Source organism: Aulonocara stuartgranti (assembly GCF_965226115.1).
Source record: "Aulonocara stuartgranti genome assembly, chromosome: 2".
NCBI lineage: Eukaryota > Metazoa > Chordata > Actinopteri > Cichliformes > Cichlidae > Aulonocara > Aulonocara stuartgranti.
In genome coordinates this window covers 15888974-15902786 of record NC_138940.1, presented here as the reverse complement: position 1 = coordinate 15902786, position 13813 = coordinate 15888974, and the positions used below count along the sequence as shown (strand labels likewise).

General features: G+C 43.9%; 1 protein-coding gene and 1 long non-coding RNA gene across 2 annotated transcripts; one reads left to right on the top strand and one right to left on the bottom strand.

The window, feature by feature from the left end:
- Window positions 1-1926: 1926 nt before the first annotated feature.
- LOC309717669 lies at window positions 1927-2600 on the bottom strand. The gene is made up of 3 exons (XR_014279786.1): window positions 2544-2600; window positions 2187-2417; window positions 1927-2105 (listed from the first exon to the last, which is right to left on the bottom strand). It is a non-coding gene; the product is annotated as an uncharacterized lncRNA (long non-coding RNA).
- Window positions 2601-5025: 2425 nt separating this feature from the next.
- LOC309717332 (uncharacterized protein) lies at window positions 5026-13024 on the top strand. The gene is made up of 2 exons (XM_082551836.1): window positions 5026-6006; window positions 12742-13024. The coding sequence occupies exons 1-2, from the start codon at window positions 5273-5275 to the stop codon at window positions 12743-12745; spliced, it is 738 nt and encodes a 245-aa protein (XP_082407962.1). The 5' UTR covers window positions 5026-5272; the 3' UTR covers window positions 12746-13024.
- The last annotated feature ends 789 nt before the right edge of the window (window positions 13025-13813 follow it).

Here is a 13813-nt window from a genome sequence, read left to right as displayed (position 1 = left end):
CGTGGGGAAGGCGTGTGGCATGCGGCTGAAGAACAAGGAGCATTGAAAGAGGAACCCCCCACACAGGTCTAACTCCCCGTGGAAGGGCTCCAAAGGCGGGGGCGAAACGCTGCGGAGCACGGGGTCGGGCGGCTTGGTTCGCAGCTGTTCCTGGAGCGATTGGAGCTGCTGATCGTGGCGACCAAGAATAGCGCCCTATTTATTAATAGCGGAGCGGAGTGGATCTGCTGGGTCCATACTGGCCAGTCCGTACTGTCATGAACCGAAGTTCCACGCACAAGCTGGACCCAGGAGCAGAACACACACACACAGCGGTATGAGAGAACAAAAAATAAACTTTATTATAACTGAGGGTGTCCCGGGAGGGTAGAAGGGAAAAAACGCACGGAACCAGAAAAACCGAGGGACCGGGAGGTGAATCGCGCAGGAACGCCGAGAGCGGGACTGTGGGAGGCTGAAACAGAAAAAGGAAAAAAGGATTATTGGGGTGTGGGAAAACGGCAGCATACGAAGGGAAGTAGAGTACGCGTCTTACGATGATAGCGGGGCCGAGGGAACCAGAGGGAGGGGTGAGGGTCCGTGAGGAGAAGCTTCAGAAAGGTCGAGGCGGCTGGGGCTGATTTTGATCCAAATTCCGGACAGGCAGGTGGACAGGCTGGTGGCTCAAACACGCCGAGCTGTGATCGCAGAAGGACGACTACGGACTGGCGTGGAGCAGCAGGCTGGGCAGGATTAAATAGTCCACCTGGTGATCGCCCGGGATGGGATGCAGGTGTGGAGTTAGCAGCCATGCCCACGGGAGTGGGCATCCCATCAGCACCTCGGACGCCGGGCCCCGGACCATGACAGTTACCAAGTCTTCTGCAGACTTGGTGACACTTCCAGCACTTGCCAAACTGTTGGCTGTGCAATGAAGAATACCAAATGAGTTGCTTAAAGGCTCTGGAGTTCCCCAGCTCAATTCATGGACCAGTCTTAGAGAGCAGACTGAGTACTTCTACCTTGCGAATATTGTTCGACCACATTAACATTCTGTATATTGGCAAGCTGACTCTCAAGTGACATCGTTTTGGTTAAAAATTCATGATCACTGCAGTGATCGGGCTACATGTGGTGTGTGCGACTATAAAGAAAAATCGAAGATTAAATAGAGGGGTAGGAAATTTACAGCAGACTTTCAATGTATTAAAGCACATACACACAACACACACACACACACACACACACACACACACACACACAAATATCTGCATGTTTCTCATTGAACTGCTTAAAAAAAGGGAAAATAAAACTGAGGCAATAATATATTATATGTTTTAAATCAGGATCAAATCAATGCATGTCCATTGGTTTGGTATTGGGGTAGTCAAAGCTTGACCATTTCCTTGCAATGTCCTTCTTACATGCCAGAAAGATAGATATCTTACTTTTGAAATATTTCAACTGGTGTCAGTTCCAGGTACATCAACCCACCTTTTTTTTTATTTTGTCTTTTTTTTTATTTTTTTTTTTACTATAGAGTAGTCTCTAATGCATGAATAACTATATCCCAAAAATGGGTGAATCTTTGCACAAGCACAAAACATGTGGAAGTGGTCAGCAACCATGTCTCCACACATTCTCTAGTAGTGTCCTTGTGACCCAAATAGTTTATTTTTAATACATAAGGGGAAAACAAACCGAATAAGGTTTTTTTTCAACCAAATGTCTGACAGCTTGTAGAATTAATAGATGTTTGTTGTGTTGCGTACTTGGATTACCAACCACTTTGATAGTTTGGTGTGTAATTCTGTTTGACAATGAATATAAAATCGCTATTGTGAAAACAGGCCTATAGCCTTGAAACAACTGTCACGACCGAGAGGTCAGACCAGGTGCAAGCACTCAAAGTGCAGACACAGACGGACTCACAAGTAGATGTGAAAACAGTGCTTGATTTACAGCGTGAAACAAGACTTTAAGGTGACAACTATAAACTGTGAACTATGAGACTAAACCTGAAACGAGAAGCCTAATCTGTGAACTAATGTTAAATTCAAAAGTCCATGAAACTGGTCCAAGGGGGGTAAAGGGGGCTGTGGCGCGGGCGGAGAAGTGCAGAGTCACTAGAATGAGAGGAGACAGGGAGTCAGCTGGGTTCCCGTGGTTAACGGTAAGTATGATGGGAAATGTTCCTAATGGCTTACACGTTGCAGGTGAAGTATGGCGTGGAAGGAGGGCAGTCCAAAGGTCCGGGTGAGGTTTCAGTCCTGGGTGAATCCAAGATGTACAATGTACTGCTCCAGAAGCTGTGGCAGGGAGGCAGGCAGGTGGAGTGCAGAAAGGAAGTGAGAGTAACCAGACTGCGTGATTGCAGGAAGCGTCCAAAATGAAGGTGAGTATTGTCCAAAAGAGCAACGTGATAACCAGGCAGGTTACTAAAACAGAGAAAACACAATAAGCGAAAATACTGAGGAAATCACAAGTGAGCTTGGCAGCCTAACACTAAAACTGGTTAGCTGTAGATCTGGCGGAGAAATGTTGAGTGTGCTGGTCTTAAATACCGTAGACTGATCGCAGACAGGTGAGATGGAGAATGGAGACTCTGCCCAGAGTTGGAGCCCTGCTCTATGGAAAAACATCACACTCATCTGGACCATGACAACAACCTTTAAGAGCATTTCCTGATCATAAAATCTATAAATTGTAAGTAAAGAAAAGTTCATTATTTTATTATTTAAATTCCTTTTTTATTTTAGTTGAAATATTTAAAGTTTGTTTTCCTCAAATACAAATAGCTGTCATCCTCTTCCCACATAATATTGAAAATGTATTACCTGTCTTTGCTGGTTCAAACATGGGAGACTGTGAGGGCTATGCTGAAAGTCTGCTGCCACCTTCTTGTTTGTATTTCTTCATTATTTCATAATATTTCATAGTTTCATATTTTCATAGTTATTCCTAAGATAGAACTATCCCCCTGAACTATCCCTGAGTCTAGCTTGGAGTTGGATGTTGGATTTTAGCTAGATTTTATTCCATATGTTTCCTTTTGACTTGATACCCGGCAGTATACCAATATACCATGCACTGCATCTAAGCAGCATAATATTCTTTTAGGTTGGCCAGACCTCCTTTTTGCTTCCCAATAGTTATGCATTTTATCCTGCCAAAATGAGCCATGATATCTGTCTATCTCATGAAGAGAACTGTGACTCTGAAATTGTATCAGGTAATGTAAGAAAACGATATAACAGCCTTGGCGAAACATTCATCTTTATCACCTCTATTCCAGATCTGAAGTGCTCTGTTAACCAACTCTTGTTAACCATTTTGTTAATTATTTTTAAAGCTTGTTTAAAACGTTGCAAATCATATCAAAGCATCTGGATCAAGATATGTTATATATTTTCCCAGATATTTTATAGACTCTGCACTTTAGTTTTTATTTTTTATATTTCCCGTAATGTGTCTAGACATTATATAATTAATACAGAGTACCTTTGTTTTTCTGATATTTAATTTATTGCATGATACCTTTCCAAAGATTCATCAGGATTTTGAAGCCAGATAATTACATTGTCTGTGAAAAGGCTTATTTTATATTGTCCCTCTGCTACAGTCATGCTTTTTAAATCACTCTTCTCTCTGATATTTTGCGCCAACGGTCCTATAAGCTAGAAAAAAAAGGGGGTTGGGCTAAGGCAGCATCCCTGGGGTGCGCCTCTACAGAATCTAAAACTTTGATGCCAATTAATCCTTAATCATGCAGTTGGTTAAATTTATAAAGCTTGTATACATGTAATAAATTGATTATTAAATCCCAGCCTTTCCAACATTCAAAACAGAAAAGGCCAGCTGACCCAACTAAGTGCTTTTTCACTCTTGTCACTTTTTTAATGAATACTGTTTGATTCTCATCCATGAGATCAACTAGGAATTGTTCAATCTTTTACCAAATTATAGAAGTAAATATTTTATAATCTACATTTAATATTGAGATTGGCCGATAAGACTCACAATTTTCCCTGTTCTTGCCTTCTTTTGGGATCAGAGGTATTGCTGCTTCTTTCCACGAGGGTGGTATTTTATTATTACTCAGTGTCCAATTTCAAAGATTCCAATAAAAGAAGGCCATTGAGCAATTTGTACCACACACTGAGCATAGACATTCATTATTCTTCAGATTATTGGTAAGTGAGTCTAATTCTGTTCTTTAGTTTGGGGCATTCAATTTATATTTTACCTGCAGAGGTCAGATTCAACTTGGAAAAAAGTTAATCATTTAATTATCATTAACTATCTCAGTCCTTAAACTATATTTTCTATTTACTCTGGTTTATAAGTTCTTTTTACTCAAAAAACTTCTAATCCTAGTTTTTAACTTGTTGAGCTCTCAAATGTCTCATTTTTGTTGTTTTAGGGCACAATTCGTAGAAAATGTGTTTTATAATTCTTAATTTCTTTTCTAATTCTTTAGATGTTATCTTTAGATAACATTTAACAAACTGATTTTGAAATGATTAAATATTAACATTAAAGTTTAGAAATAAGAAATGTGCCTCAGGGAAGAAAAAAAAAACCCACATAATTGAGCTTCCTAGTGTGAGGTAAAACTTGGTCCCCTTGGTTGGCTCTGTTGGTGGGTCAAAGGTTAACCTCTCAGTATAGACGGGCCCTGTTAAATCTATCCATCCATCCATCCATCCATCTTCATCCGCTTTATCCGAGGCCGGGTCGCGGGGCAGCTCCGGGGCCTCCTCCCGGTGGGACATGCCTGGAACACCTCACCCAGGAGGCGCCCAGGGGGCATCCTTGTCAGATGCCCGAACCACCTCAGCTGGCTCCTTTCGATGTGGAGCAGCAGCTGCTCTACTCTGAGCCCCTCCCGGATGGCCGAACTTCCCACCCTATCTCTAAGGGAGAGGCCAGCCACCCTTCGGAGGAAGCTCATTTCTGCCGCTGCCCTGTTAAATGTATGATATATTTTTAGAAAAGGAAATCCAGAGGTGAGTAAGTGACGGGCAGGTGAGTAAGTGACGGAAGTGACGGACAAGGTAAGCGACTCATGTTGTAACTGATGTCAGACGCCGGAGATTTTGGCGGAAAATTAAAGCAAATGGTAGTTTAGATTTGAACAAATTCATTTAAGCTTCAGCATTACCAAATACACTTATCAATTGTCTTATAACTAACACTATTTGTCTAAATAATCTCCAACACCCTGGAGAACAACGAGGAGAGTTTAGAGACTCTCCAAGATTACATCGATCAGTGCTTTCAGGATCTCGTGATGAAGAAGACCCCGTGTGCAGCTTCCCCGGCCAAAGCTGAGACGCCGTCGTCGAAAAGACAACGCCCGGCAGATTCCCCCGGCTCAACATCGCCAGCCAGCAAAGATATTGCCGACATATTGGAGTCAATCGACAAGCGATTGTCCAGTTTCGACGCAAGGCTGTCCTTGGTGGAGATTCTTCACCGAGAATTTAAATGCTTGCGAGAATCCCTGGAGTACAGCCAGCAGCAGGTGGAAACGCTTGCTGCTGAAAATGCCACGCTAAGGGAGTCGGTGAAATGTCTCACAGATAATGTTACCCAGCTCAATAGAGAAAATAAAAAAATAAAAGAAACAGTTATCGATCTACAAACTCGTAGCATGCGTGATAATCTGGTATTTTCTGGTATTCCAGAAGCCGCTGGAGAGGACGTGGAGACCACGGTAAAAAGCTTCATCAAAACCCACCTGAAGCTGCCGGAGGACACTGTGAAGAACATCGTCTTCGATCGGGTACATCGCCTCGGCCCCATTCGGGCTACGGCCGGGAGACCACGTCCTATCGTGGCCAAATTCGGCCACTTCAAACAAAAGCAACATGTGAAAAGCCGCGGCAGGGAATTAAAAGGAACGGACTTCAGCGTGAACGACCAGTTCCCCAAAGAGATCTTGGAACGACGCAGGGTCCTCTTCCCAATCCGACGCGGCTTCATCCAGAAGGGCTCCCGCGCTGTCATCGCTGTGGACCGGCTGTACGTGGATGGACAGCTCCACCGCGACCCCAACATCACGCTGTATTAACCTCACACCAGATAAGAATCAGCTACACCATTTCCCTATCCACTCACACTAACTTGCATTAACATCTGTTTAACTTACCAGTATCAAATCGCATCTTAAAGTGTGATTTCATAGCAGAATTAACACCGTCACTCTCCGTCAGGGATTTAATTGGAATGTTTACGTTTTGTTTCTGTTTTTTTTTTTTCTTCTCGTTTTTTTTTTTTTTTTCCTCCTCTCTTTTCCCCCTCTTGGTTTTATGCTGCTCACCCCTGTCCTTGGTTTCTTTCTTTATTCCTTTCACTGCCTCGATCAGCTTCTTCGACACTCATCCACAAACATCCTTTATTTCGACACATACGCACCATGCGCTCAACGGCAGCACATTTACATCAGTCAGACAGCGCACACAGTCATATAAGATACACACACACTTAAGCCAAGCCTACTCATATTAGTAACTATGCATACACAAAGTCAGACTCAGGGAGCATCTCGCCACACATTTTTTCTCTCTCTCCTTCTCTTTATTTATGAACAAGTGACGTATTCTCTCCACCTGTCTAAGCAACGCACACAGCATACATCCCTAGTTATACACAAACATCTATGGGTACACTGAGGTTCATTACATGGAATATAAATGGAGCTGGCTCCAGAGAAAAGAGGCTAAAAATATTTAACCAACTCAAAAAACTACAGGCAGATGTTGTCCTATTACAAGAGACCCACAGACCTCTTAGAGGTTCGAATGAACTTAAAACACCTGAGTTTCCTAATGTGTTCTCAACTTGTTATAATTCTAGACAAAGGGGAGCAGCAATTTTAATACATAAAAATATTAATTTCACAGTACTCGATACAGTTATAGATCCAGAGGGCAGATTCTTAATCATTAAACTATCTATACGTGATAAAAAGCTATGTATTGCAAGTGTATATGGTCCAAATGTTGATGATCCCTCATTCTTTCACGGTTTTTTCAGTGCACTCTCTGAACACTTAGATGGCACACTTGTTCTTGGAGGTGACCTCAACCTTGGACTAAATGAAGACATGGATAGGCTCAATACAGCGGGAACTCAGCGTAATTGGCAGTCCACAAATATAATCAAACAGTATATGAGCGACTTTGGTCTTTGCGATGCATGGCGCTCCCTTCACCCCACCAGTAAGGAATATACTTTTTTCTCACATGTCCATCACTCCTACTCTCGTCTGGATTATTTTTTGGTCAGCAGCTCACTGCTGAACGACATTTCAGACACTGAGATTCACCCTATAGCTGTCAGCGATCATGGTCCTGTATCTTTAACACTAATGCACAAGAATAATACCACGCCAAGAAAAAACTGGAGATTTAATATATCACTACTTAAAGATGAAAACTTTATTAAATATTTTAAAAAAGAGTGGACTTCATATTTGAACTATAATGACACTCCCGAAACATCAGCTTCTGTTCTATGGGAAGCAGGGAAAGCTGTGATGAGAGGTAAAATAATTTCTTTCTCATCACATAAAAAGAAAAAAGAAAACAAAAATATTCAGGAATTAGAAAAAAAACATCAAATCACTAGAAGAAGCCTACGCGTCCCACCAAGATCAGGAAACATTGAACAAAATACGCAAAACAAAACTAGAATTAAATGAGATAATTGATAAAAAAACAAAATTCTTAGTACAAAGACTACGCCTACAAAATTATGAACATGGTAATAAATCCGGTCAATTTCTAGCAAACCGGCTAAAAATAAATAAAGAAAAAACAACTATATGTGCTGTTCAAGATTCATCTGGGAACACAATATATGATCCGATACAAATAAACAACATTTTCAGGGATTTCTATAAAACGTTGTATTCACCACAAATAAACCCATCTAAAAAAGAAATTGATCAGTTTTTGGACAACATAACTCTTCCAAAATTATTGGACACTCAAGGAATGGCACTGGATTCACCACTGACACCAGGTGAACTCCAGGAAGCCCTGATAAGTATGCCCAATAATAAGGCTCCAGGTCCAGACGGCTTTCCTGCAGAATTCTACAAAGAATTCTGGTCGATTCTAGCACCAGTTTTCTACAGAACGTTGTTGGAAATTAAAGAAAAGGGCAGACTTCCATCAAATATGAATTCTGCAAACATTAATCTCCTGCTAAAACCAGGCAAAGACCCTGTATATCCCTCAAGCTATCGTCCAATATCCCTTATAAATGTAGACCTTAAAATAATCTGCAAAGCTCTCTCAAAGAGACTGGAGAAAATAACCCCCCTCTTAATTCATCCTGACCAAACTGGTTTCATAAAAGGTAGGCACTCATCAACAAATACACGTAGATTACTTAATTTGATAGACTACTCATACAGTAAAAACCTAGAAACTACAATATTCTCTTTAGAAGCAGAAAAAGCATTTGACAGAGTTAACTGGAAATTTCTATTTGCAACTTTACACAAATTTGGTTTTGGATCCTCTTTCATAAACTGGTTAAAAATATTATATAATTCCCCAACAGCTTGTGTTAGAACAAATGACCAGACATCCTCCAGCTTCTGTCTCTTGAGGGGCACCAGGCAGGGATGCCCACTCTCCCCTTCACTATTTGCAATTTTTATTGAACCACTAGCAGCAGCAATTAGACAGAATTCAGTAATTAAGGGCATAAAATGCAAGAACGTGGAACATAAAATCAGCCTTTATGCGGATGATGTGTTACTCTTTCTCCAAAATTCACAAACCAATATCTCTGGGGTGATTGAATTGATAAACTATTTTGCAAGAATATCAGATTACTCAATTAACTGGTCAAAATCTACAGTTCTACCGATTAATTGCTCCCTCCATAATTCCTCTTCTACACCACTGCAATCGGGAAATATAAAATATTTAGGTATTAATGTTTCTCCCAAGCTAGCAGATCTAACTAAATTAAACCATATCCCACTTTTAAAGAAGGTAGAAGATGATCTGGCTAGATGGAAATGTCTACCCATATCACTCATGGGAAGGGTTGCCGCTATAAAAATGATGGTCTTACCAAAAATAAATTATTTATTCTCAATGATCCCAACTAAACCGCCACAAGATTGGTTCAGATCTCTAGATTCATGTATGTCCAAATTCCTTTGGAAAAATAAACCCCCACGTATAAGCTTAAAAACACTACAAAAGACCAAGGATAAAGGAGGACTAGAACTGCCTAACTTTCAGCACTACTTCTTAGCCAACAGGCTTCAGTTTATCTCAGGATGGCTAAAACACACCCTCTTAGATGAACCTTGGCTAGATGTAGAACAAGCACTCTGCAATAATCTAGAGATCTCAGACCTACCATTTATCAGCTCAAACATCCAACGACATGAATGCTTTAAAAGCATCAACATCAGCTCTTCTCTGACAGCATGGTGGGAGTTTCTAAAATTGACGGCGTCTTCATTAATCCCATGCAAACGTACACCTATCTGGAACAACCCTGACATATTACAAAACAATAATATGATAAACTTTTCAGATTGGAGTGATAAAGGAATCAAATATTTAGAACATATACTAGAAGGAACAGAATTTATTTCATTTGACGGACTAGTTACACAATATGGGATCAACAAGAAAAGATTTTTAGAATATCAACAAATTAAATCCATAGTAAAAAAGAAATTTAAACCGGGTCAAGTTGAACTACAAACACCACCAAGTGTGGTTCAATTTCTTACTCTTAAACCCCCCAAATTACTATCCAAAATATACAGAATGCTTTCTAAAACAGATGAATCAATATCACTTCCTATTGCAAAATGGGAAGCGGATTTATCAGTTAACTTAGACCTAAACTTCTGGTCTCAGATTTGCTTAAAAACCTTTCATCTAATTAGAAATCCCAGTCTTCAGTTAATTCAATACAAAATATTACATAGAGTGCACTATACAGGTCATCGGATGTTCAAGATGGGCTTTACGTCTACCAACAACTGCTCACACTGCCAAACCAATTCACCGGACAATTATATCCACGCTCTTTGGTTCTGTCCACCAGTTCAGAAGTTTTGGCGCGAGATATGTGAAGACTTATCGAAGTGTCTGAAATGTAACATTCCAACTTCCCCCTTAGTGTGTTTGTTGGGCAGCTTAGTCACTTCAGAAAAGAATATCGCCCATATGGTTTTCACTGCCCTATGCATAGCCAAGAAAACAGTCCTCATGAACTGGAAAAATAAAAATAATCTTAATTCTAACCAATATAGAAATTATCTATTAGTTTACATTAGTCTTGATACAGCCTCTGCCACCACATCAGATCAATTGCTCTGGGCTCCTTTGATCAGCTCCATCACCTAGTGGGGGTGGGGGGTCATAGTTTGGTCCCGCCTTCACTGTTGTGATTGGTGTGGGGGTAGGGACAGGCTTAGGGCGTCGGGGGGTTCCCCAGAGGCATCTTCCTTGGGGGGCTCAACCCGGGGTAGCGGTCATGTCCGGTTAGGGGCTCTGTTGGCTCTCCGGTGACTGTTTCCTCGCGGCTGCGTGCAGCGGGGCTAGGGGAGGGTCTGTGCTGACGGACGTGGGTTACTGACCTGGTAGCCTGGCTGCCCCTGGGTGGGTCCGGGATGGGCGTGAGGTTCTGGGGGCGCTCCGTCTCTGGGCTGGGACCCGGACCGGGCCTTGGGTCCTGGTTGGTGTGTTGCCGGGGTTGTGGGCGGGTGGGTGCATGGGGGCCCAGCCCTGGAGCAGGGTGCCGCCGGTGCGTCGAGCCACCTGGGGGGCTCTTCAACTGGTGGGGGAGATTGTCACATCTTGCAGGAGCTTTCCTCTCCTCAGGAGCTGCCTCTGCAGGAGGGGGAGATACAGGAGAGGTGGAGGAAGATCTCAGCCTGGGTGTTTATTGTCTTATGTAGTCTGGAAGATGAGTGGATGGTGGTGGGTGCAGTTTTCTCTGTGGTGGGGTTGGGTGGACTGTCCCGGGCTCTGTGGGGCCGGGCGGCGCTGCTGCACTGGGCCCGGTCTGGATGGGCCTGGGCCCCCTTTCCCTGGCGGGTCGCGGAGTATGGGGGTGCCTACTGGGGTCAGCGGGGGAGCTGGCCCCAGGGAGGGGTCACTTGCCCCTCCCTTCCTTCCCTCCCCATCTCCAGCTGCCTCCCTCTTCCCGCTCCACCACAACCACCCACACATGCAGGGCCTTGGAGTAGGGGTATGTCACCAGGGTGCAGAGGAGGCTACCCCCCCCTCTGTCCCCTTCTGGCTGCCTCTGCCTCAATTTTATCCCACAACTTAGACATTCACATTACTCACACTCTCATTACACATACATATAGGATCTTGGGGGTGGGCACGATACACGGAGTCCAAAGTACCATCAGGGTGTACACCCCACCCCTGGCATCGTTGCCCACCTCTCAATTTTAAATACACGTAGACATTGAGGGCTAGCAGGAGGGACCATGCGCTTACCTGCTGCTCTCTGGCAGGTAGCTCCAAGCCCTCCTGGGTTTTAAATGCACCTTAGAACACACATGCATCAACATTACAATGAGCGGGTGGAGGGAGGTTCGGAGTCTTCTCTCACCCCCGTTCTCTGCGACCTGCTGGAGCAGGGGGGCTAGGACTAGGAGGAGGAGTTGGCCGTCCGACTGCGGTCTGGAGTGTGGAGCCTTCCTGCTGCTGCGGAGTCGGGGCGGTCTGCCTCCCCCCACCGCAGGGAAAAGGGAAACACCACCTGGGTCTGGGTGCAGTTCCCCCCTCCAGGGGCGGGGGCACCTAGACCCGGTTTGTAGAGTACGCTTGGGGAGTGTGATCGTGTGTACAACGTCTGTTTATGTCTGTCTCCACGTTGGTTGAGTGTGGAGTAAGTGCATATGAGAGCATGAGGGTGGGAATGGATGTTTGTATCTGTGTGTGCCTGTATGTCTGTGTCTATATGTCAGGTTGGGTGTCAGGCGCCACCTCTCTGGGGACATCTCAGGCCCTCCAAGGTTTGGAGGCCTATCTCCCCCTACCACCACTTCCCCTGCCAGTGGCAGACCCCCTCAGACATCGGTGCGTTGGTGGTTCTTTGTGTCCGGGGATGGGCGTCCAGGTACACACCGGCTCACTCCTTGGCGGCTGCTTATCGGGGCCTGGAGCCTGGGGCTCGCTCGGGCCACTTCGGAGGTGGGGTGCCCCCGGCCTCTCGGCCTGGGGCTCGGTCACTCAGGCGCAGCTGGCTGCCGGCGGAGCTCACGGGCGCGTCACTGCAACTCCCCCTGGCTTCTGCTCCGCGGCTGCTGAGTGAGCCTTCATCTGGGACTCTCCTCAGCTCTTTCCGGGACAGTGGCGCAGCTGCCCCTCTGTTGGTCTTCCTTGGTCTCTTGTGTTCTGGGGGCCTCTGGATGTCTGGAGTTTTGATCTCCTCCACACCTGCTTCACGCCCTGGAGGACGGGGCTGTGGCCCCCCCACACCCTCTAGCAGATTATTACATGAAGGAACCTTTTAAAAAAACAAAAAACAAGCGCGTCCATGCTCACAGGTGTACACACGGGTGATCACACCCACAAACTACACCCTTTTTGGCTCCTACCTCAAAGCACACTGTGTTCTGTTGATCTTATGTGCTGCACAATAATGTTTAACATTTAGTATTTACTGTCATATTCCCATATATCATTGTGATGTTGTTTATTCTATTACTCTTGTTCTCTTCTGCTTGCTTTCTTTTTTCTTTCTCAGCAGGTGATCCAGGTGATTGATATATGCATTTTTTTTCTCTGCCCGTTCTGTTGGTTTTTGTCTTTTGCCCTTCTCCCCCGTCCCTCTTCTCAGCTGTTTCTCTTTCCCTCTTTCTTTCTCCCCTTCTTTCCCCCAGTCAAGTCTGTCCCGTATTCAGTAAGTGAAAATAAAATAAACAATAAAAGGTGAATCAAATGGACCATTACGGCAAGGCTGGGATGGTCAGTTTGGTAAAGTAAATCCGATGGGCATCTTTCCAGGCCTTTAGACAATAATTCTGATGGCAAAAGAACCAAACCAAAGAAAAAAAAAAGAAGCATGTCACAAGCATGTGGGAGCCACACAAACTAGATGCTAGTTGCTGCTATAACATTTTATCAAATCTGACTCACCACAAAAGTTTCCACTTTGATTGATGGAGGGCTGGATACAAAGACATCCCTTCACCCCTAACACTTTACACTGGCAATATTAGTATAGTTTTCAGCAAGGATTTTTTTTCCATTGAGATATGATGTGTTTTTAAAGAGTTCCTCTAATTGTTTTGAGCAGTGTATATTTATCTGGCTGACTAACAAGTGCTAGTTTTGGCACTGCTTGAAGACAACTATTTTGGGAATGGCACTCAAGGAACACCTGTGAACAGGAGGCATGTGTCAGATCGCATAAATCAGGGCACCTGTAACACAGGTAGCTGACCCAGCAATTTCAACTTTGTTCCAAGGGTCAGTGCCAGGTACCTAAGGAAAATATTTTTTCCACCTCACCAAGATGGCCAGATTAAACTCCCACCTTGGATTTACTCTGAAACAAGTGCAATCTTCTGTTTTTGGTTACTTATAGAACCTAGTTGCATATGTTTGAAAAACAATCTGCAGGGTGCTCCGTCTTCTGTTTCATGTCCATCCGAAAGCTGAGAAGCCATTTCCTGTCAAAAATGAGAGCAGCTCTCTGTCAGCTGGTGTAAATGTGAAATAACGACTAGTTCACACCCTCTCTGCTCCCTCTCTTTATCACCTTCCTTCCTCCCTTACTTCATTTCACATGGTGGGACTATGAGAGCGTACAACCTGTT